At 53.5% G+C, this 24240-nt stretch overlaps 1 protein-coding gene across 9 annotated transcripts in view; it reads left to right on the top strand.

Moving 5' to 3' along the window:
• Nucleotides 1-24240, top strand: part of NFASC (neurofascin) — a 154136-nt gene that overhangs the window by 74832 nt on the left and 55064 nt on the right. For 3 of the 9 annotated variants that reach the window (XM_069459235.1, XM_069459233.1, XM_069459236.1), the window contains exons 3-7: nt 13683-13863; nt 20097-20202; nt 21331-21527; nt 21936-22058; nt 23567-23737. In XM_069459235.1, coding sequence (XP_069315336.1) covers nt 13683-13863; nt 20097-20202; nt 21331-21527; nt 21936-22058; nt 23567-23737 — 778 coding nt within the window. Of the gene's footprint in view, nt 1-13682; nt 13864-19256; nt 19275-20096; nt 20203-21330; nt 21528-21935; nt 22059-23566; nt 23738-24240 lie in introns of those variants that run through there. The other 6 variants (XM_069459231.1, XM_069459232.1, XM_069459230.1 and 3 more) reach the window with 3 other exon arrangements.

The following is a 24240-nucleotide window of genomic DNA, read 5'->3' as shown; positions in this document are numbered from 1 at the left end:
CAGAGTAGACCATGCCTGCGCAGATAACCGTATGTTGGCTGTGAGTGAACACGGAGACAAGGTGTGGCTGTCTGCACAGGCTCTGCCTACTCTGCAGGTCTACAACGTGGATTTGAAAGCCCAGCTCGTCCAAAGCCACACCGCAAAGCAGTGCACCAGCTGTCATGTGGGGGAAAGGAGAAAGGACTGATGGTTTTGGAGTGCCAAGTATGTGCCAGGCCTCGGGCTAGATTCTATACGTATACATTAGCTCATTAATTAATTTAGTAATTGTCACAGCAACCTTGGTAAGTAAGTGTATTTATCCCATTCTTAAAGACAAGAAAACATGTTCTAAGAATAAAGAAACTGCAGAGACCACGCAGCAGGAAATGGCTGGGTAGGACTGAAACTCAGACGCGTGTGGCTCCAAGTCCATGGCCTTTCCATCTGCCAGCAGTATTTCATGTCACTTCCTCCTGCAGCTAAACCTCTGAATCCGTGTCTAGAGTGTTTCACCTGGTTTCCTAGATAGTTGGCCATTCACCACTATTTATCAAGCCCAGTCCTGTTCTGCTTTGAGCCGACACTCCTTCTGCAGAGGGCCTGGGAAAAAGTAGAAGACTCTTCCCTGGCCCTCCAGAAGCTCATACTCTGGTTACGGGGCTGAAGGCCACCTCTCTTTCCCCCACCCCAATTTCACCTGTAGTCTTGCCTCTCTTTTTTTCTCTGTTTGAGCCTAGTCTGTGGTTTTCAAATGGCTTTGGAACCATGCGTGGTCTGTTGAAACTAAGGTTGGAATCCCCCCAACAGAGGACACAGTAAGTGGCTTGATAAGAGTGATGTTGCCGTAAAAAGAAGATGAATTGATACCTTTTGCAACAATCTGGATGGAGCGGGAGACTATTCTCCTAAGTGAAGGATCTCAAGCATGGGAAAACAAACACCACATGTGCTCACTATTAAATTCATTCATTGGAAATAACCAATGAGCACACACGTGCACAGAGGGAAGTAAAACTCAGTGGAAATCAATGAGGGTGGGGAGGAAGGGAGGGGCAAAAACTACCTAATGGGTACACAGAGTGATGTCATGAGCAGATGTGTCCAGATGGTAGGTCTCAGAGGGACAGTGCCTGGGGTGAGGAAGCCGGGGTTTGAAATTAGGTTGGCAGGGGGCAGGGGGGTTGCACAGGCATCTTCCTTTAGGAGAGCTGCCCACAGACAGGGGTCTCCACTGTTCCAGGGCCACCCTCCCTTTGTACAGCATTTTGTAGTTTACTATGGAGATAGAGACTACTAGACAGTTTGTGACTTGCTCTTGGCCCTAGGTCTTTGTTTTTCCTTAATTAACCAATATTCAATGTATTAAAATTATAAATCCTGAAACCTAATTCTTCCTTGAACTTTTAATTTCAGTCGACAAATTTGACAGTTCTTTTCATAAATCTCATAAATTTTAATAATCACGTGTTTGGTCCCATTAATAAACTTAGGCCAGGCGTGGCGGCTCACGCCTGTAATCCTAGCACTCTGGGAGGCCGAGGCGGGAGGATCCCTCGAGGTCAGGAATTCGAGACCAGCCTGAGCAAGAGCGAGACCCCGTCTCTACTAAAAATAGAAAGAAAGGATCTGGACAGCTAAAAATATATATAGAAAAAAATTAGCCAGGCATGGTGGCACATGCCTGTATTCCCAGCTACTTGGGAGGCTGAGGCAGAAGGATTGCTTAAGCCCAGGAGGTTGGTGTGAGCTTGATGCCATGGCAGTCTAGCCCGGGCAACAGAACGAGACTCTGTCTCAAAAATAAAAAAATAAAAAATAAATAAACTTAGTTAATTTGATTCCTTTGAACATTTGAAACTGTATTTATAAATTTAATCATTCACTTTCCTTGAAGTATCACAGTTTTTTTCCCTAACAAAGTCTTCCAAGTCCTTATATAAGTCTTTTTTCTTATTAATGGTTTTAAATAACGGCTTTATTGAGATGTAGTTCATAGAGTATACAATTTACCTATATAAATCATACAACTCAGTGATTTTTAGTGTATTCTTAGTGCCCACAGAGTTGGGCAGCCACCATCACGGTGAGTTTTAGGACATGTGCGTCACCGCTTCTAGTGCCCCCAAAACCCGTGCCATTAGCGATCACTCCCCTTCCCCACCTCCACCTCCAGCCGTAGGTAGCCACTGGTCTACTTTCTGCCTCTCCAGATTTGCCTATTCTGGATGTTTCATATAAATGCAAGCAAGGTGGTTTCAAGGTTCATCGTGTGTAGCTTTCCCCGTTATGGCTGAGTGATACTTCGCTCTATGGCTATACCACGTTTTCCCTATCCATTCTACTGCTAGAGTTATGGGGTGCTATGGCAACCTTCTGAGGAGCTCTAGGTCCTCTAATACTAATTCCAAGGCCCCTTTCTGGCTTTCTACCTTCAGCCTCTGTCTTCTCTCCCACCCGGGTCCCTCCTTCTTACTCTTCCCAAATCTTGGCCCCCACCCTCGGGGACTGTCACACAGGATTATTATCACTTCCCCCTCCAGCCTTCTCTGATCACTCCTCTTCCAGACAAGGCCCTGGGGAGACAGCTGCTGCCTGACACCCTGATACCGGGTGCCTTTTGCACCCACGTGGAGAGGGGGTTGGGAACTTCACAAGCCTCTCTCCAGCTGTGAAGAAAGATGTGCGTCTAATTGCTGTGAAAACTTTCTCCCCCAGAGGGGAAAGACGAGAGCTGAGAGCCAAGGCAAGTGAGAAGCCGGGTTCTTGCACTGTAGCGAGGTAGTGGTGCAGAATTCCTTCCTGGACCAGGGAGTTTGCTTCTTGCTCTTCCCAACACGTTACTTCTGTTTCCTTTACGACCTCTGTTAATACGGAAGGAGACTGGCCAGAGCTCAGACAGTCACCAGTAGGGCCAGTGAGTGGGTCCCGAATCATAGCGTGTTGGGCCAGCCAAGCAGGAGGGTCTATGATGACCCTAGGCATGTTTCCTAGTCCTGCCCTCGAGGATGAAGGAGGAAGCAGTAATGAGGAGACAATGCACAACCCCAAAGAACCTTAGAAAGATGGCCGGGCTGTAGCACTGGGACATCCTTCCCAGTGTCCCCAGCCCGTGTGGTGGGGCTGTGAGCAAGGCCAGGCTGTGTGCTGAGGCCACCTGTGCACCTTGGGCCTCCTTGCTGTGCCGGGCTGGGATGTGCTGCGCTCCGATTGGCCTTGGGTCAAAGAGACAGCGTGAGGCAGCAACCCCTCTCCCTCCGTATAGAGGGATATAAGTATAATACAAAGATGTGCATTGCAACGTTGTTGTAATGGGGGAAAAAAGAAAGAAAAGGAACTGAAGGTCCTTAGCACGCAGGAAGTTAAAAGGCTTGTGGTAAACCCACAGTGTAGTTACGACAGAGGGCACAGGAGTCTCTGTGTCCAGGCTGTATGGCTTGACAGCCCAGCCAGGGACGGCCTGGCAGTAAGCCGCAGGCACCGCCCACCCTACAAGTGGCTGCACTTTACTGCTGGGGCTCTGTCCCGCTGGTGGCTTATGAATAACACAGTGCCCTGTAAAGAGCCTTTTGCCCCTAGAGAGCCCGGTGTGAACGCTGGATATTCACCACATCTTCAGGTCGGTCACCTGGAGGAAGGGATCTCTTCCCTCTTCTTCTTTCCCATCCCTTCCTGCTCCCCTGACTTAATAAATAGCCAAGTAGTTCAGGTTTCAACCTATAGATTAGTTCTGAGTGTTGAGCAGGAAGCGGCTGTTTTTCAGCCCAGTCCCTAATCCCAAGCCCAGGTGTCCCTCTCCACCCCCTCCCCAGGAGGGAATCGGGACCACCTGATACCATTCCCCATCCCCGTGCCCTCTGTGAACTCAGCCGAGGCCGGAGAGGAGGGCACAGCCCGCTGAGTGCTGTCAGTGGTTAAACACAGCCCTCGTCTCCTCCCAGATCCCCCCCCCCCCCCGACAATGAAAGGGAGCCAAGCGTGAAACCCAGCCACCAAGCAGATGGAGACCACCCCCTCCCGCCCTGAGAAGGGAGGGGGGAACGGGGAGTCGAATCCCATACACAAGGCTTCCTTGGCTATTTGAAAATCCTAGATGACGACTGGTTGCCCCACAGGCGAGGAAGCTGGGTTCGTCCCGCAGGTGTGGGGAGAGCAGGGGTCCTGAAGCAGGCTGGTGAGTGCTTCCCCCACCCGCCAAGCCCACGTGCCCCAGAGAGCTGGGTGGAGTCACCGTCCCTCCGGGAAGGGGCAGGGGGAGGATTGTGTGAGCAGGGTGACTTTCTTACAAGGTGCTGAGACGTGGGTCATTTTGTTTGTGGTAACGAGGGAGAGAGGGTGCGATGTAGGTGGCAGGCGCCCTCTGAGGAGTGGGAGCCGGGGGTTCCTCCCTGCTGCTTTCCCTGCTCATCCTGTCTTCTTTCAAGGACCCTCTGTCTTCCCCCTCTTTGCCTTGTGTTCTGTCTCCTTGGGACAGGCCGGTGATCGTCAATGGATGACGTCCTGAGTTTCCTAGGAGACTCACTGTCCTGGCCTCAGATGCCTGTGAACTATAAGGAACGGAGTGCTTGGGTCGCCATCTGTTGCATTGTTTCTTGCTTGGCATGAGAGAGGTGGAAGGGAGGTGGCAATGGGGATCAGAGGGCAGGAGAGGGACCAGCGCCCTCCACGGTGCCCAGGTCATCCCTCTGCTGGAGGCAGCACCGAGCACCCAGTGCAGCTAAGCCGAAGCCTCAGGGTGAGGTGGGCAGGCTGGCAATGGAGGTGATGGCAGTTCTCAGGCTGGTGCCCGGAGCATCTGAGTCCCTAGATGTAGAGAGTCTGTCTGTGGGGAGGAGAAAATAGGGGGGCATTGAGAGTGGCCCTGACTGAGGTCAGACAGAAGGCTCGAGAGTCAGCGGGGAAAGGATTTCGGAGAAAAAGATGAGTGTGTCTGCTGAGCAGAGACAGGATGCCAAGTAGGTATTATTGTTAGGTTATTGCTGTTGGTTTTATTACTCAGGCTTATGCCATAACAGCAGATCTATCATATGTTACATCAGCCAGGGATTTATCATACTGATTTGTTGATAAGCTAAGCATCTCCCATTGATAAAAAGTATCTGATAAGATAGTCGTTCACTCACCCCACAAGTATTTATTGTACTGTCTCACCACAGAGGGAGGCAAGACCTGGGCTCTGAGCTCAGGAAGTTCAGAGTCTGATGCAGGAGACAGATGTGGGAACAACTGATCCCCTGAGGCAGGAGGCAGTGACCACTGGAACAGAGCACATGGCGCGCTGGAAGCCGCAAGGGAAATGCCGCCTACTTCCCGTGGGAAAGCAGGGACGGCGTGTCTTTTTCCCATTTTTTGATGAAATTGTTTGTTTCTTTCTTGTTGATTTCTTTGTAGATTCTGGATATTGGTCCTTTGTCAGATGTATATAGTTTGCAAGTATTTTCTCCCATTCTGTAGGTTGCCTGTTTACTCTGTTGATTATTTCCTTTGCCATGCAGAAGCGTTATAATTTAATTAAGTCCCATTTACATATTTTTGTTGCTGTATTTGCCTTCAGGGTCTTAGTCATAAATTCTTTGCCTACGCCTATGTCTAGAAGAGTTTTTCCTATGTTTTCTTCTAAAGGTTTTATGATCTCATGCCTTACATGAGTCTTTAATCAATCTTAAATTAATTTTTGTATATGGCAAGAGATAGAGGTCCTGTTTCATTCCTCTACATGTGGCTATCGAATTTTCCCAGCACCATTTGTTGAATAGGGCTTCTTTTCCCCAGTGTATGCCGTTGTCTGCTTTGTCGAAGATCAGTACTTATGTGGTTTTATTTCTGGGTTCTCTATTCTGATCCATTAATCTGTCTCTACTTTTATACCAGTCCTATGCTGTTTTGGTTACTATAGCCTTGTAGTATGATTTGAAGTCAGGTAATGTGATGCCTCCCGATTTGTACTTTTTGCTTAAGATTGCTTTCACAATTTGGGCTCTTTGGTTCCAAATGAAGCTTAGGATTATTTTTTCTAGATCTGTGAAGTAAAACATACTGCAAAGGCAGAAACCATAGACCACTCTTGAAAAAAAAAAATTTTCATGAGAAGAGATGGAAGAATAAAAGCAGGTATGTGTATCTAGGGAGGCTGTGGGATACAGACGATGATCTTTTGGGTTCATTAGAAGATGAGAGAAACTTGAGGATGTTTCTCTGCTGAGGCAGGAGCCGGTTGGGAAGAGTCTGGAAAGTCTGGGCAGAGCAGTAGCTGCTGGCCCAGGGCAGGTCCGTGTGGACGGTGAGGCTGTGTCCGGGCAGAGGTAGGCAGGAGGAGGGACACTTTTTTGTACAGAAAGTGTAGGCAATGGGAAACTTAGGCATTCGACTAACATTCTAGAGGCATTTCTGATTCTAACAGTGCTGTCAGTTGCAAGTGATAGAAAATTCAACTGGCTTAAAATTAAATGAATTGTTAATATAAATGTATATGTATTTTTAAAACCCACAATGAGGTTTGTTTCAGGAAATGCTCAATCAGTAACTCAAACAGTGACGTGAAGGATCGGGTCTCCCATGTCTTCTCTCTGCCTTCTGGTTTATTCTCAGATTCCACATGGAGACCCCTCACCCCCACTTCCAGCAGCTCCAGCCTCTCCCCATCTGGGAGACTATCACAGGGTCTCTTTCAGAAGAGAGGGGACACTTACCTTCCCTAGAACTCTCAGCAAAAGTCTTCATGAGTCACGTTGCCTCTCGCTGGGATAGATGCCCAGTTCCTAAACCGGTTGTGGCGGGAGAGGGGAGGGATGCTAACTGGCTTAAACCAATCAGAGCCCAACCCTGGAATAGGGTAGGACCACCCTGAGCAAGCGTGGAGAGGAACTCTCCAGAGAAAACTGTGGTGCCGTGGTTGGGAGGAGGATAGTATGGGTGCTGGATGAGCATCGGGTAAATGTGCACCAGGTTCTCTGTGTGCTTATACTGCACGGGTTGATGAAGACACTGTCTCAGCCTCAGGGAACTCATGATGCAGTTGGGGAAGTGGACAATTCATTGACACCGAGGTCTAGCACTCATGACAGTGAGTGTATCCCAGAATGGTCTGAGGGCACATAGGACGAGGACCTGATCCAGCCTTGGTGGGAAGGGGCGGTGCAGGGAAACCAAGGGAGGCTTCCCAGAGGAGGCGTCACTGGACCTGAGCCTGGAAGATGACAAAGAGTTGGGTGAGAGAAGGAGGGCAGTAAAGGTAGGTGAGGAGAGTGAGGGAAAGATAGCATGGAAGTGAACAAAGACCACCTGAATGAGAATAAGCAGAGGGGGGTGGTCAGCTGCCATCACGTGCGTTTGGAAGAGACTCAAAGACAGGAGTGGGGGGCTTTGTCGTGAGTAAAAGGGAGGCTTCGGGTGTGTCTGGGCTGGCATGGGAAGGTGAAGGTGGGCTAACTAGCACGGCAGCAGGTGAGCGGTGGGCAAGCGGAGCTTCATCTGTATTTACAGCCACTCCCCCTACCCCCCTCGCCAGCGTCACCTCCTGAGCTCCGCCTCCTCCCACCTCCACCCCAGGTCCGTGGAAGAATGCTCTTCCATGAAACTGGTCCTTGGTGCCAAAAAGGCTGGGGACCGCTGCTCTAGAACAGCGCCCACCACCAGCGCTGCTGTGTGAATGAATGCCACCGGCTGCAGCCCGGAAGCCTGAGGCGGCTTCCACTCCTGTGACAAAGAGCTGCCGGCTGAGCCATGTCTCGGCACTGCCAGTCTTCTCTCCCCGTCACTTCAGCTGTGTTGTGACCACCGGGACAGCCTGCCCAGAACGGGGCTGCGGGAATGTGAGGCGTTCCCGATGGCGACAGCTTGCGGGAGCCGTGGGCATCTTGTCTGTCTGCCAGGGACAGCTTGTGGCATCAACACCAGGGGCCCCCAATATGGGGAAAGAAAGCAAACCAGGACCCAGAAAAAAGGGAAAAATAGACAAGCAGGCTGCGATCGCGGATGCGTGATTATCGTAACTGCTTACTACTCGTGTTGATAATGTCGTGCATGGAGCCAGAACGCTTCCCTCGTCTCCGCTCGGTGGCAGCAGCTGACATTCATTGAGCCTTGCTAAGTGCTTTATGTAGGAACCGTGTAATATTAATAAATCCTCATGGCAGCCCTCTAGAGTGGGTGCTAGTCCCTGTTTTTCAGATGCCAAATATAAAGCTCAGAAGGTTCAGTACTTGCGAAGTCCCGCCGCCCCCCCCCCGACCTTCTAAGTGGGGAGGGGCCTCAAACCCAGGTGGTCTGACTGCACGGCCCGTGCTCTCGCCAAACTGGACCAAGGCACTGTCACGTCCAGTGGTCTTTCCTGGTGGCTGATCAGGACTGGAGTCACATATGCTCCATCTCTGACACTTTGCACCGGAATCCCTCACAAGCCTTGCAGATTTAAAGTCCTCGAGTTCAGACAGGTTGGCCACAGACGTGGACCTTCCCTATGTAAGATAACAGGTTCCGAGGATATTCAGATTCAAAAAGTTTTTGAAAAACCCAGATTTGGTCCCTGCTAGAAGTTTGAGGGTCCAGGAATCTGCGTGCCTAAGTAGTGCGCAGGTGATTCTGAAAAGCATTCAGCTTTCTTCTTCCTACATGGGAACATCGTCAGTAACACACTTGGCCAAATGCCGTTTGGACGTTTTACACAACAGCAGCAGGACGTTTCCCGTGCAGGCGGCTCCATTCTCCTTCTCTCCGTGCGTGTGTGTGTGTGTGTGTGTGTGTGTGTAGGGCATGGGGGGCCTCAGATATACAAGAACTGAATCACGTTCCCAGTACATAGTGCACCATCCGTCCACACAGGATTTCTCTCTTGCTTATTTTTGATCTTTTCCTCGCTCTCCGCCACCCCCACCCCAGCAATAGGGCTCCTCTAATGCATTTTGTATCCTCACAATCTATCTCTTACCTGTTTGACTAGACATATTAGTAAAAGGATCCTTCAAACACATTACATTTGTGGTATGTTTAATTCCCCTGAATGGTATTGTGGGATAACCCTTCCCCGTGTCTCAGGGACACGCGTGTCTCTCTGAAACCTCCTCCTGTTTGGTGCTAGTTTCGCCCCCGTGGAGTTAAACAGAACAATTCTACGCTCTCTCGTGGCACGTGAAGACAGGCGCGGTGGCTCCCTCAGCCCTGCCTCCCTCCCCTCCACCTTCCCAGGTAGGACGTGGGACATGCGAGTTTCCTCCCCCTCTCCAGGGTGGTGTCCCCAGAGCCCGCCACACCCCCGCCTGCGTGTTGTATGAACGCTTCTCTCCGCCTCAGCAGTTGCCTTTGTGCCGTCGGAAGGGCTGGCAGAGGACGCTGGGCGATGACGTGGCCGGGCTGTAGAGCAAGGCTGCGCGGTCACTGAGGCTGAGTTGGCGGTGTGACCTGACCGCTGTGGCGAGGGACCCTGCGCCTCGCCCCCTCTCCCTGGCGATCAGGACGGGGACTGCAGGCCTTGCCCACGTGGGGCGCCGCAGGTGGGCGTCTCTGCCCTTCACCCCACATTGGGTCCTTCGAGCTCCGCACTAGCACCCCCTCGCCCGGACGGGTGGTGGACTCTCCCTTTCCTTCGAGCTGGATGGAAATTTCCTCAGAATGTGCGGACGGTCGCAAACTGTGTCCCCGCCTTCCAAGCTGAGTGAGCCTGGCCCGGGGACCTGAGGCCCCTGGGTGCCCGTATCGAATACCCTGCCCTCATCTCTGCTCTTTTCTCTTTATGAGCACATTACACAGACCAATATTGCACCTTCTCTATTGAGGTGAAACTCATAACATAACATAAACCATTTTAAAGTGCACAGTTCAGCAGCATTTAGGACATTCACAATGTGGGCAACCGCCACCTCTATCTTATTCCAGAACATTTTCATCATCCCCAAAGGAAACCCCATGCCCATCGTGCAGTTACTCCCATTCGCCCTTTCCCTCTCCCTCTGGTCACCACCCATCTGCGTTGTCTTTGTATATCTACTGATTCCAGACCTTTCTTTTTTTTTTTTTTTTTTCTTTTCTTTGAGACAGACTCTCACTCTGTCGCCCAGGCTAGAGTGCCGTGGCATCATCATAGCCCACTGCAACCTCAAATTCCTGGCCTCAAGCGATCCTCCCGCCCTGGCCTTCCAGAGAGCTAGGATTACAGGTGTGAGCCACCTCTCCCGGCCTTGGACATTTCTTACATGAAATTTATATATGGGATCATTCAACATGTGACCTTTTGTGTATGGGTTCTCTCACCGAGCATATTTTGGGGCTTCATCCACATTGTAGCATGTATCAGTATTTCATTCCTTTTTATGACTGAATAACATTTCACGGTATGTAGATACTAAAATTTGTTTCTCCATTGATCCATTGATGGACATTTGGGCTGTTACCACCTTTTGGCTACCGTGAATGAAGCTGCTATGAACACGTGTGTACATGTACTTGTCTGAGTAACTGTTTTGAATTCTTTTGGGCATATACCTAGGAGAATTGCAGAGTAATACGGCAATTTTATGTTTAACTTTTTTGAGGAACTGCCAAATTATACATTTCTTGTAAAAATAGCAACCTCACTCTGGTACTTTCGTGTATATAAAAAGGCAAGGAAGGTGGGTGGAGAAGCCCTGGGCTAGGAGTCAAGAGACCTGGATTCTTTTTCTAGCTTTGCCACCAACCACCTGGGTAACCTTGAGCAAGTCACTTCCCCTCTCTGGGCTCTTGTTTCCTCATCGCAAATGAAAGAAGGTTGTATAAAGCTAAATGATCTTTAAATTCTTTTCTTCTTTTAAGATTTTGTTGGAAAATATTGGGTTCCAGAGAGTAAAGGGGGAGAGAATTGTTAGCTACATGTGATTATCTCAATATTCTTTTTCTACTGTGTTGTTAAATTGTGAGTTTAAAATGTCCCAAACAATCGGGCTTTTTTCTTGCCAATGCATTTCTGGTTTAATGAATAGCTTCTGGCTTCCTAATTCCATCAAGATTCCCCAAATTAAATATCCTTCCCTTTCCCATTACTTCCTACGGCTTGGCAGCTCCTAAACCAGACATGGCGGTCACAGAGCCAAGATGGAGCCGTCACCGCAGCCCCTGCTGAAGGGATGCTGAGCCTTCCCCTAGCGCAATTCCTTCCATACCACGTTTCGGCTGGATGGTCGGAGTCTGGTCTCTGGAGGTGTATGAGTCAAGGAGGGGGCATTGCCAGGCTCTTTTGGGAACAGTGTGAAGACCGTCTTAGAGAGTTAGGAAGAACCAGAGACCTCCTGTGATGCCTTCTAGCCAAAGGATCCCTGCTTGGGAGATTTTCTACGCTCTTAACCCTCTTGCAACTGGTCGGTCTCCTAGCCAGAATGCAGCATCTGCGTAGACGGGCGTTTTTTTCTTCTGCTAGTTAGTAGCCTTCGCAGTATGCAGCCCAGGTCCACGGCAAGTGCTCTCCTGCGCCTCCTGGTGGTTTTCTGGGGAAACGTGAGGTTTTAAAAACACATGATCCAAGTGTCTTCTTACTTTCATTGAGTCATTAATTCATTAATTTGTTCATTTTTTTCATCCATTTGTACATCCATCCATTACATATTTTGGGGGGGGGCCTGCTATGTTTTAGGTACTATGATAGATTCTAGGAGTAGAATAATAAGCCAGGGCGCTTCCCCTTATAGAGCCTTCATTTTTATAGGGGAGACAGACAAGTGGCTTTTGGAATAAATACAAACTGAAAAGCATCGTGGTGGGGAGAGCAAAGGGTGTGCAGGAGCACAGACGAGGGACACGTGGGTCAAGTCCTAACAAGAGAAGGCAGACTCAGAACCTTCTAGACAGAGGTTGATCTGTGCAAAAGTCAGAGCGTGGTGTACGGAGGGACCCGGTAGAAGAGCAGTATCGGCTGGAACACAGGACACGAGGGGGTGGGGAGAGCTGAGACGGCACAGGGGACACACTGTGCAGGGCCTCTGAGCCATGTCAAGGACGCTGCCTTTAACTCCTCAGCAGCAGGGAGCAGCAGGGACTAGGGGAGTGACATGTTTACGTTTGCCCCTTAGAAATAATAGCTCTGGTCGTGGGTGAAGAGTGAGTCAGAGGAGCAAGAGTGGATGCAGAAAATAGCACACGATACCCCATTAATATGCATGATTATTATGTATCAATTAAAATAATAAAAGCAAAAAAGACTACGGCAGGGGGAAAAAAAGAATGGAAGCAGAGAGACCATTTAGGAAGCTGGTGCAGTAACTCTGGCATGAAATCATGGCGGCCAAAACCAAAGTGGTAGCAGTGGGCAGGGAGGCAAGTGGATGGAGCCCAGAAACATACATGAGGTTGGGGGCAGATTCCAGGAAAAAAAAAATGCTAAAATGTGAATCAAATCCTTTAGCTTGCCCCATACCCTGGCACGGGGGAGGTTCCTCATCCTTTATAACAATCAGTGGGTGACCTGCATTTTGCTCCAGGTCTCCAGATAGGTGGCTTTGGATCTGTTGCCCTCCCATACTGCAAGCCCCAGAGCCCTGTCCCTGTCCCCTGCACCCTTGGGATGGATGGGAGGTGGTGGGTGTGCACAGTTGAGAGTTGGCTTCAAGTTGCTGCCAAATACAACTGTGGGAGAATGATGTGTCCATTTGATAGGTACCTATGTGGTCCAGGGAAGCTGGAGGAATTCAAGAGCAGCTCCTCCTGCCTTCCTCTTTGGCACCACTTGGCACCAAGATAGAACAGCAAACTGGACCAATTTTTAAGACTCTGTGTTTCAGAGCCTCAGGTAATCTTAAAGCTCTATATTTGAGTCTCAATTGCAGGCCCTTCTTGCTCTTCTCTCTCAGGAGAAGGGGAAGAAGGAGGATTTGTCTCTTAAGGATCCATTCCAGGCTTCTTGCACAGCCATTTTTAACCCCATCCCTGTAAGCCCTGGAATGATTTCTTGTGCTTGAGAATGTGAGCTTTGGGCTGTCATAAATGCTGCTCATTCTGCCGACCACCTGAGGCCCACTTCTGGGTCATTGTCTCACCACTGCCATTATCTGTAAAGGGACAACATCAGGGACCACTGCACCTTAGCGGCACAAAATATTTGCAAAAATCATTAAATAAAGTCCTTTAGGCAACCAAGTTTTTACCTACCTAATCCATGATCCTCAGGGCTGCCAGCATCACCCTGTCCCCCTCGCCCTGGGACCCAAGGACATTGATGTGATCTTCTCTCTGTGCCCCTGCCCCAAACACACTCGGCCCTAAGCACGCTCAACACCTGTGTTTTGGAGAGGCTGTGAGATTGGCGCATTTCTTACCAGCCCAGCTCATGGCATCTTCCGGATGCTGGCCCTGCAGGCCAGTGGGCCAATGTTTGTTTTCCTGACTGTTCTATGCAGAGCTGCCCTTTCTGCTGTAACAGTGGCTCTCAGCTGGGGCTGGTTTGCCCTCCAGGGGACAGTTGGGAATGTCTAGAGGCGTTTCTGATTGGTGGTGGCAGAGGGGTGAGCTCTACTGGTGTCTAGCTAGGGATCCTGCTAAACGTCCTACGATGCACAGGACAGTTCCCCGCACCAAGAATTGTTCGGTCCCAAATGTCAACAGTGTTGAGGTTAAGAACCTGTTCTAGAATGTTATTCTGTGACTGAGGGGACCCTTGTATCCTCCAAGGCCCTGTAGGATTACTAGAGCAAATTGCAAATTCAAGCCAAACTCACTTGCTGTTGTGTTTCTTTCCCCAGCTGAGCTCTGTCCGGGAGGCCCAGTTAAAGCGGCTGGAGGCAGCAAGACCCCGAGGGCTGGGGAGCCGGGAGCGGGCCCTGGCGCTGAGGATGGCCAGGCAGCGGCCGCCGCCCTGCGTGCACGCAGCCTTCCTCCTCTGCCTCCTCGGTCTTGGCGGAGCCATCGAGATTCCTATGGATCGTGAGTCCTGCTCCAGCCTCTTCTCTTTCACTCCTGATTTTGGGCAGAGGAGGGGGAGGGGAGTTGGGAGAGTTAAGATCCTTCAGAGAAGGTCGGGGAGGGGGCAGCAGCGGATTCTGAGATTCAGAACAGAGACCTGGCCCGGGCTCGTGTTTGGAAAGCTGAGCTGTGCGCCACGGGGCAGGTCTCTCGGCTGTGGCTGAGCCGGTGCTGGGCGGGACCAGAGGTGGCAGGGTTGGAATTCTGAGTCCCACTTGGACTTCGTCTCTCTGCTCTTACAGTCATAAAAGCAGCTTCCAGGGTCAGGTTGTGGACTGTTCTTACTTGCCTAATGTCTGATCGATCTACAACTGGACCCTCAGGCCCTCCCGGCTGGGTTAATCAGGAGGACGGATGGCCTGGGAAGGGCTGGGAGGAGAATTATCCTTGCAAAAGACATGGCTGAATGAGACACTGAAGTAGTGCCCCATTATAATGCCTCCACGGGAGAACCAGACACGGATTCCTTCCGTTCATTTTCACCTTTCCCGTAATAAAGATGAAAAGTAAAATCCCTGTCATTCTGTTTCTCATGGCTGGGGCATTATTTGACCATCAGAATCATGCAGTGAGGGGCTTAAAATGCTGACCTGTCGGCCCTGTCTCCAGCAGCCGTCTCTGTTGCGAGGTTCATAAACGGCCCGTTGATTGGCAGCCGTGCTGCTTGGCCACCTGTGCCACAGTCCTGGCACTGCTGTGGGCAGTCTTAGCATCCTGGTGCTAAGATGTGCGCATACCACCTCTGACCCCTGTTCCCCGCCTCAAGGAATAGATGGGACCCACGTGATGCCAGCTTTGGCTTGGGCCCTCTCCGGTTGACTGATGGCTGGGGACGGGGTGGGAGGGTAATACAGACTCCAAGAAGTCCCCACTGAGCTCTCCAAAGCCAGGCCCATGGTCCTGGAGTTAGCATAGTTGGGAAAAGAGTTGCAGGTGTCTCGGGCCTCCTCGCACGCCACTTCACCAATAACAACTGCCCCAGAGGAGGCAGCTCTTCTGGGCGACAGAAGGACTGTAGCGACTGTAAGTCAGACCCAGAGGCAAGATGGGCAGGGCCCTGCCACCCCGCTGACAGCTCCAGGTATGTGGGCTTGCGTGTGTGTGTGCGCGTGTGTGTGTGTGTGTGTGTGTGCGTACGCAGGCACCCACGTGTGTGCACATGCACAGAGAGGAAGGAGAGCAGAGTTGTGAAGGGAGCCGTTCCCATGGCTACCGTCTGCTCGGCTGGCTCAAGGAGAGTCTCTCATTAACAGTCCCAGGCAGACAATCTAATAAGGAGCGTAGTAAGGCCGCGTCCCTGGAGAGGAGGAGGGTGCAGAGGAAATTGGGTTATCAAGGAAGTGGTGAAGGCTCATTTCTCTTCTGCCGCTTCTGCTCGCTCACTCAGCTGCCGCTTTGATCCCCGAGGCCGGTGAGCGGGGGGCTCCTGCACGGTGAGCCTATAAATAGGTGGCTTTGGCGTCCGTGTTAAGAATCGGGATTTCTAAAGCCTGCTGGGCACAGAGACACGGCAGGACCCCGAGCAGTCGGGCCTTCCAGGGCACCACTGTGGTCCAGCGAGAGTGCCCTGACCTCCCTGCCACCACCTCCCCATGCCAGTGTCCCTTAGGGGAGCGCCAGGAGGACCCCCCGCCACCCCGTCCACATTGTATTCATGGAAACCTAAGCCTTTGCCCGCTCAGAGTCACACAGCAAATGGGTGATAGAGTCAGGGAGAACCCAGGTCTCTTAACGCCCCCAACTTGGCACCTGACATGCCCCACCCCCACCTCCTCATCCCGCCTCCTTTTAGTCCTTCTTGGAACTCACTGGGATCGCAGCTGCCATACGCCCGCCAGGGCACAGAGTGCCGTCCACGTCTCCTTATCGTGATTGTCACGGCTGATCCACGAACGCGGTGCTACCCTTAGCTTACGGGTTAGAAAACAGGCAAGTGGCAGAGCCAGGATGTGACCACAGCACCTCTCTGACGGGGAGGCGAGTCCTTCTGCGACACCATTCCGTGTCGGGGCAGGAGGCCCAGGCTGCCGGGAGCAAGCCAAGTGCATACTGCACCTCCCTGGTCACTGCAGACATGGTGGCCATAGCAACGTGTCCCAAAGTCTACAGAGGCCGAACACAAGACAACAGGGAGCCAAGCCCTTCAGAGAGGACCCAGTTGCCCTGGGAGGAGGTTCTCTTCAGCAGGTGTCTTCCTCCTGCCGGGCCCAGCATGACAGATGTCCCGTGTGAGCAGAGCCCCTCTCCTGTGTCACCCAAGGCTGGGGAAAGATCAGGCGTCGTTAGTGTTGGCTGGGCGGGCTGGCTGCCAGGCGTGGCTTCTGCTCACTTGCCCCATGGGGCGTGATCGGTGCTTCGAGGACAGGGCCGTGGCTGCTGCTGGGGTGGTTTGGGACAGCGGCTTCCTGGGACAGAGCCCTGGGCTCCTGCACAATCCAGCATTGAGGGCCCGGACTCAGCCCCCGCTTTGCCAACGGAGTCACACGCACCCCTCCCGCCCAGCCCCAAGGAGAACAGCAGGACCTTTGAAAAAAGCAAAGGGTCGCCTCATCAACCGGACTGGGTTTGCCAAAAAGCGAGTCTGCTGGTCCCCGTCCTCCGGCATCAAGGAGCCTCAGCGGTTTTCTCCTAGGAACCCGCAGAGGAGGGCAGGGGAGCACCAGAGACGCTTCCTCCCTCCCGGATAACGCTGCAGGGTGGGCTCCGCTCACACGCACTCACACACACACTCCTGAGGGGCGGGATGGGCGCCAGAGGCCCTGACCGTCAGAGCAGGGAGAGAAAAGAGGCGCGTGAGTGAAGAGACCTGGCAGCGGGGCAGGCCACTGCCTCACCCCTGCAGAGCTCGGTAGGAGCCGTTTTCTCCCCCTCGGAAGCCAAAAGAGCAAATTCATTCTCCACTGGACATCGTCGTACAGCAAGTTCCAAAGGAGGAGAGAAGGCAGGTGGTGGGACGCTGGGTAGGAGCTTGGTCGTCCTTGTCCCTAGACAGGCTGTCCCCACTGCCATCTCCCTGTGGCAACTGATCTTCTGGGTTGATTCTGCCCCTGTAATAGATTCCTTGGTGGCACAGTGGTGGCTGCAGATGCCGTTACTCCTTTAGACGAGTAGATTCTCCGGAGGCCCCTGGCCTGGTGGCCGATGTGGGGCTGGGGACAGCATCCAGCTGGCTCTAGCTGCCCTGAGTCTCCGGCACCCACGGTCTTACCCCTCACTCACCTTGTCCAACACGTCAAGGAGAACAGAGGCCTGAGGCCCCACCTGGCTCTGGCCAAGGATGCATTTGTACGAAGAGCTCCGGACCAGGCGTCGGGAGAGCTGGTTCCCATGCTAGTTCTGCAGCAAACTTCCTGTGTGATCTCAACCACGCGACTTCCTTCCCTTGGGTTTGAGATTCCCTGGACCATGTCTAGGGTCTTTCCACTGAACCAGCCTGTGACTCTGTAAGAGAGAGGCCTGACGCCCACGTGGTCTCCAAGGAGTCCGTTGCCAGCCTTCCTGGCTGGGGTGAGGCCCCGAAAGGTCGAGACTGTGTCCTGAATGAAGAAGCCAGGGGCCTGGACTCGGGGTTCCGAGGAGCGGGCTCCAGTGTCAGCCCTGCCTCTCCCAAGAGTGGCCCCTTCTTTGCACCCCACCCGCCGTGCCCAACCCCCCTGGCTTTCAGTCTTTCCAGAATTATCTTTCTTGGGGCCTGCGGGAAAATCATACATGGGTGAAGATGCCACAGTGGCAGCTCCAGGGGGCCTGTGTTCAGAAACCGTCCGTTTTTGCTTTTCCCCCGGACTTCTCACTCCCTTTAGTTTCCTGCCCAGGCAGCCCTGGGCGGACGGTAAAGCAAAACATCTCTTCCGTGCTCCAGGGGCCGCATGGCCCTGGCCCGCTTGAGTGAAGTATTTTGGACCTTTTCTGGGTCTCACTCTCAAGACTTTCCTTTATTGGTGGCGTATAGCCGGCCCTGTATCCTGCTCCGCTTTACCCCTCCTCTCCGACTCTCTTCCCTCTCCCCCTGCCCCTCTTCCTGCGTCTCCCGGTCCTAGCTTAACTCTGGCTGCTCCTGGCTGCCCTCTCTGAGCCCCCCGCATCCCCTTCCGCATCCCACTGCAGGGAGGCTGGAAGGTTCAGGGCCCCCACAGCCCTGCCCTGATGCCGGCAGCCCCCGCTCCCCGCAGGAAGCCTCACTCTGAAAAGTCAGCCTGCAAAGCCCGTACAACATCTGACGTCTGTGCCAGCGTGAAATGAGAATGTCACGTTACTTTCTGATATAATCAGAAAGGACATTTTTAAAAGTTACAGCAACACATGTTCTCTTTTCTGCAGACACATTTTAACCAAGACCTTCTCCCCACCAAGGACATACAAACCCTGTTATCCTAAGCACAGTCCACAAACCACCAGCGCCGGCATCACCTAGGTGCTTGTCAGAAATGCAGAATCCCAGGCCCCACCCCAGACCAACTCGGTCAGAACCTGCATCTTAACCAGATTCCAGGTGATGCATGTGCTTGTTAAAGTTCAAGGAGCCCTGACCCCAAACGCATGCACACACCTGCACAGGAGCACACCTGTATGAGCACACACCCATTTCAGGTGAACACTGGAGAATATTTGTGCCACTCGCCTCTTCCCTCCTTCGTGAAAAGTGCGGAAAGGAGCAGCAGGCTGTGCTCTGTCCTCGGGGTCTCGCGTTGAGAAGTGGGATTTCTGTAGGACAACGTACTGTGAATAGGAACAGTGCCCATGAACAGGGCAACAATAATTCTCTTTTCCCTAGAGTCTTGCAAAGGACGGGAAGGGAGGAGACGGTGAGGAGAGAAGGTGCTTTCGTGTGTGGCAGGGAGGGAGGTGTCGTGGGGGAGGTGAGGCCTGGGAGCTTTGCCTGCAGCAGTGGCTCAGATCTGACACCTCAGTCTTGCCCATCCTGGCACCTCGGACTTACCCTCAGCCTCCCCCTTGCACCGTGGGCCACAGAGCCCACTTTCCTCGGTGGCATCAGATGGCAGGAAGCATCTTCAGAGTCTCCTTTAAGCAGCATTGTCACTGTGGATACGTGGACTTCCCTGGCGACACCTGCCTTTGGTCGGAAGCTGGTCTTTCTGCCACACTGTTTAGTTTCGGTCTCCCGGGCGAGGCATCACCTTCTCCACGAAGCACTTGTGGGGTCTGTTCCCCAGCCCTGCTTGGCTCTCCCGCTGAGCCGTGCAGCTGGGAGGGGAGCCCTGCGCTCCGTGCCCCCCTCAGCCCGCCTCCCCCCTCCCTGCATGCTGGGGCGTGAGGACGCCTGGGCGGTGGTGTGCGTGTGCGATAACGATGTTCTCTTCTCTCCCCACAATGCTAACCCACCGCGGAACTAACAGCAAGCATTCAGAATGAGCGTAAGTCCCGCCTCTCTGCACCTGCGCCTCCGGGAGGCGGGAGGGAGGAAGAGGGGTGAGGAGATGCCTGGGCGTCAGTGGCCTCTCTGCCACGCCTGCTGGGACTTGCGCTGGGATTTCTGGATGCCAGCGCCTTGGAGTGAGGTCCGTTAGGTCACAGGGAGGAAAGGGGCTTCCCACAGCATCCTCCTGCTGGGGAAGGCGGAGGAGCAGGTGGTGAGCGGAGGGTTTTCAGATCGAAGCTGAGGTGCCCCCCAGCTCCTGCTGCCGCCCATCCTTGCGTGGCTGGCGCGGGACCCAGGGTAGAATGCCAGAGCTCAGGGCCTAGAATGAGAGGATCTGGCTGCTTGACCTGCAGACAAGTCCCTGGGAAGTTGTCAGGGACTAAAGACTCCTTCTGTCCTAGCCACCCCGCGTAGTCTGGCCATCTCTTGAGCCTCTAGGGCTCAGAACCACCATGACCCCTAAGTTCTGGAAATCTAGCTGTTTTTTGTTCCTCTATTCATTCAACAAACATTTATCAAGAACTGCTGTGCATTGTGCTAAGCACTGGAATGTAAGAATGGGTAAAACAAAAGCCTGGCCTTCCATCTCTCCTAGGGATACTGTGGGATCTTTCTAAGGGTTCCTTAGGCTTAGCCTTTGACGCCCACCTCCTTTCCTGTGGCCCCTTTAAGAATCGGGGTCTCTGGACTGGGGCCCTGTTCTCCCCCGCTTGCCTGCTGCATGTGTGGCTCCTGAAGCCCTTGAGCTCAGCCATTCCCCAGGCCGGGACCCTGGTGGGGCCTGCAGCCCTGACTGCCCCTGTGTGCCCTGTTGCAGTGACCCAGCCGCCGACCATCACCAAGCAATCCGTGAAGGATCACATCGTGGACCCCCGAGACAACATCCTGATCGAGTGTGAGGCCAAGGGGAACCCCGCCCCCAGGTGAGTGGAGGGAAGGGGGCCTCCAAAGAGGCCATGGGAGCCTCAAGGGTACAGTGTGCACCGTCTGGAGGATGGGCACGCTTGAAGCTCTGACTCGGTTGGGCCGGGCAAAGGCAATATATGTAACCTAAACATTTGTACCCCTGTAATATGCTGAAATGAAATCAAACCCAGACGTGACAGTGCCCCATGTTGGGTGTGTCTGTCAGCAGGAGAAGTGAGCCGGAGCGAGGCTGCCCGGTATGTGGCAGCCTCATTCTGGCCTCCAGGTTTGCAGGAGACGGTCTAAGCCAGAGCTGTGAGCTCGGGAACCAGCAGGGACCCTCCCACCCGCAGGTGGAGTCAGCCTGAAGGGCCAGTCAGGGCCCCAGGGACCTTGCTTCCAAGGTTTGCTCCTTCCCCCCATGGCTCCTCTGCAGGACAGTGATTCTGTGGCACCAAACAGCTACTGCTGCTCTTGCTTTCTCTTTTTTTGCCAGTTGCATCAGGGGCAGCTAAGGACGTGCGACTCTGGCTGTAGCAAACACATACACCCTCCCAGGAGCAACGGAGGGGCAGTGTAGCTCGCTTCACTCAGGGCTCCATTCCAGTGGGATGATTTTCCTTTAAGAGCTGCCCCTGCCGCAGGCTACAGTGTGTGGCCACTGCTTTATAATCTGCACTTGCTGAGCAGGGGCACAGACAACCTAAGCCACTTCACTTTGGCTTTGGAGTGGACTATAAAATTGAGGGACTAGGGGAAGCAGAGCTGGCTCCCTGATGGGTGAAACGTGGATTTGAGTTTGCATTCCCAGTAGGAGGTTGGGATTATCCTGGGGTGGAAGGAGCAGCTGGATTTTAAAAATCAAAATCACTGCCAAGGCCTCAATTACGTACTTCAAGAACATAGTCCCGCAGTGGCTACTTGAGCTTCTACCACTTTGGGCCTTGGCTGGAGATTCACCTGGGCGGGGCCTGGACTTTGCTCCCCAGGTGGTTCTTGTGCTCAGCCAGGTAGGGACCTGTTGGCGTGGGGTGTGGCAGTGGGGCTGAGAGCGGGACGTTTGGCACTGTGCCGGGCCAGGAGTCTGAGATCCGCCCGGAGCCCACGCCATCGGTCTTGGTTGCCCCTGCCCCCATCGTCCACAGCTTCCACTGGACTAGAAACAGCAGGTTCTTCAACATCGCCAAGGACCCGCGGGTGTCCATGAGGAGGAGATCCGGGACCCTGGTGATTGACTTCCGCAGCGGCGGGCGGCCGGAGGAATACGAGGGGGAATACCAGTGCTTCGCCCGCAACAAATTCGGCACGGCCCTGTCCAACAGGATCCGCCTGCAGGTGTCTAGTGAGTAGATGAGCTGGGGCCGAAGTGCCCTGCTCCTGGATAGATAGGGGGCATGGAAGGTCATTGCCAGCAGGTGCTTTGATGCTCTGCGTGCATCTCCCCCAACTCAGAAAGTTTTCCGGGAAAGGAAACTTCCAAACCCTAGTCTGCAGCAACGACACTGGCCGCTCTGGGCACAGGAGAGGGGACAGGAGGAGGCACCTTTGAAGATGCGCATCCGCCAAAAAAAGGCCTCCCTGCTCCTGCCTCTCCAGGGCTGCCCCTCGAGTGGGCTCACGTGCCCCCTCCCCCTCCTCTCACCTCCCTCCTTGTCCAATTGCCCCTCCCCATCTCGCCTGCCTCCCACCCCGCTCCTTGCCCCGGCCCTGCGGGTCCTTCACTCCATCCTCCTTGTCTGCTTCTCCCCAGAATCTCCCCTGTGGCCCAAGGAAAACCTAGACCCCGTCGTGGTCCAAGAAGGCGCCCCCTTGACGCTCCAGTGCAACCCCCCACCCGGACTTCCGTCCCCAGTCATCTTCTGGATGAGCAGCTGTGAGTTTGGGGGGCCCAGCGATTTATTGACATTTTAATCTTAGGGAGCGGGGCGGATGTATTAGATGGGGAGGGGCTTGCCCAAGCTAGAAGACCGGGACGTGTAAGAAGCAGATGCGCAGGGGCCATGAGGCTCGTTCAACCTCTCTGGTCCTCAGTTTCTTCTCATGTTTCCAATTAAAATAACGGGAGAGGCGTGATGAGGGGAAACAGAGGACTGCTGCCTCTCTGTGTGTCAGTCTGTATGTGCACCTGCCGCCTGCCTGTCACCGTCACTCTGTCCCTCCCTGAGTGCTCACCAGCCTGCTTCCCGAAGAGGCTGCTCTGTCCGTGGGGCAGCGTCATGAGCTGTTCTGAGGGTGGCTTTGTGCTCAGCCTCCGTCCGCCTCTTCCCCCATCAGGGTGCACGTGGTGGGCGAGGCTGCCGGCCAGCGGCTCAGTTTGCTCGTTCACAGTTCAGACTCCCTCTCTCATGCCCACGTCACACCCGTCACCAAGTTGTGTCTATGCTCCCTCCCCAGCAGATCTCAGACCCTCTTCTTCTTTCCATCCTCACGGACATCTCCCCAGCCCAGGCCACCACCGTTTTCTCCCTCAGTTACAGCAATGGCCCGTAACAGGCCTCCTGGGTCTTTCTGAAAACATGAATCTGATGGTTCCGTTCATTTGCTTAAAGTCCTCCATTGGCTCCTCCATCACCTCAGAAAAAGTCCAGACCCCTTTCCCTGGCACATAGATAGTCCCCTTCCTGATCTGGTCCCTCTGCCTCTCCCCCCATCTCCCCCATCTCCCACCCCTTCCCCCAGACCCTTGAGTGCTCTTAGCCTTTAGCACACGCTCTTCCTGCTACTTGCAGACCTCTTGGCTTCTGTCTCTTCTGCCTGCACAAGACACGCAGCCTTCAAGCCTCAGCTTAAGAAAAGTGTGGCCTGCCGGGTGCGGTGGCTCACGCCTGTAATCCTAGCACTCCTAGCACTCTGGGAGGCTAAGGCAGAGGATTGCTTGAGCTCAGGAGTTCGAGACCAGCCTGAGCAACAGGAGACCCTGAGAAAGAAAGAGAGAGAGAGAGAGAGAAAGGAAGGAAGGAAGGAAGGAAGGAAGGAAAGGGAAGGGAAGGGAAGGGAAGGGGGAAGGGGGAAGGGGGAAGGGGGAAGGGGAAGGGGAAGGGGAAGGGGAAGGGGAAGGGGAAGGGGAGGGAAGGAAGGAAATCAGCAGGAAAAAAAAGAAAAGTGTGGCTGTGGACCATCGGCATGGCGGGCAGGCAGGTCTGCAACTCAAATCCTCTCTCCCTTCACTGCCTTGGCAACCCGGGACACAGTAAATCCTCTGCTTTCTTATCTGTAAAGTGGGAATAAGCCCTACTTCAGAGTTGAGAGGATTGGACTAAAAAATATCAAGTTCCTGGCACCCACCTCGCCTGCTGTGAGTGCTCAGTCGACAGAACACGGTGCCGACTGTGACCGCTGTCATTGCTCCTGACCTCCCAGCGTCCCTCTGCTTCCTTGCAGCCATGGAGCCCATCACCCAAGACAAGCGCGTCTCCCAGGGCCATAACGGAGACCTGTATTTCTCTAACGTGATGCTGCAGGACATGCAGACCGACTACAGCTGCAACGCCCGGTTCCACTTCACCCACACCATCCAGCAGAAGAACCCCTTCACCCTCAAGGTCCTCACCAGTAAGTGCGGGCCCTGCCTGGGGCTGGGGGCCGGAGGGAGGGAGCCCACTGAGCCCAGGCAGCCCCGGGTACCTGAGTCTGGGGGGACACTTGTCCCCGAGGCTGACCTAGAAATCCTCCCAGCTCATTGTTCCTGAGCTGCTGCGGCTGCTTGTAAACCACATCTCTTGATGCTGAAGGCTTGAGTGAAACTTGGAACTCGGTCCTCCTGTCAGTGCATCCCAAACAGTGGTGACAGTCAGAACCACACCGGAACTCGGCAGACACACCCAGGCCCGGCGTCACAGCTGGGCAGCCCTAGTCCTCTTTGGTCCTCACTAGCTGTTCGGGTGTTTCCGACGCACACCAGAGTCTGAGAATCCCTAATGTACGTGGTCCTCTGGCGTTCCTATCAGGACTCAGCTTGATTATTTCTTTTGTTCCAGTCATTGCTTGGCTACCTTTATTTCTAGAAGCAAGCCATAGCAGAAAATAGCCAACTGCGTGGATACATCACAATACAG

The sequence above is a fragment of the Eulemur rufifrons genome, chromosome 27, assembly GCF_041146395.1.
Source record: "Eulemur rufifrons isolate Redbay chromosome 27, OSU_ERuf_1, whole genome shotgun sequence".
Lineage (NCBI taxonomy): Eukaryota > Metazoa > Chordata > Mammalia > Primates > Lemuridae > Eulemur > Eulemur rufifrons.
The sequence above is the reverse complement of the archived record's forward strand: the minus strand, read 5'-3'. Positions and strand labels throughout refer to the sequence as shown.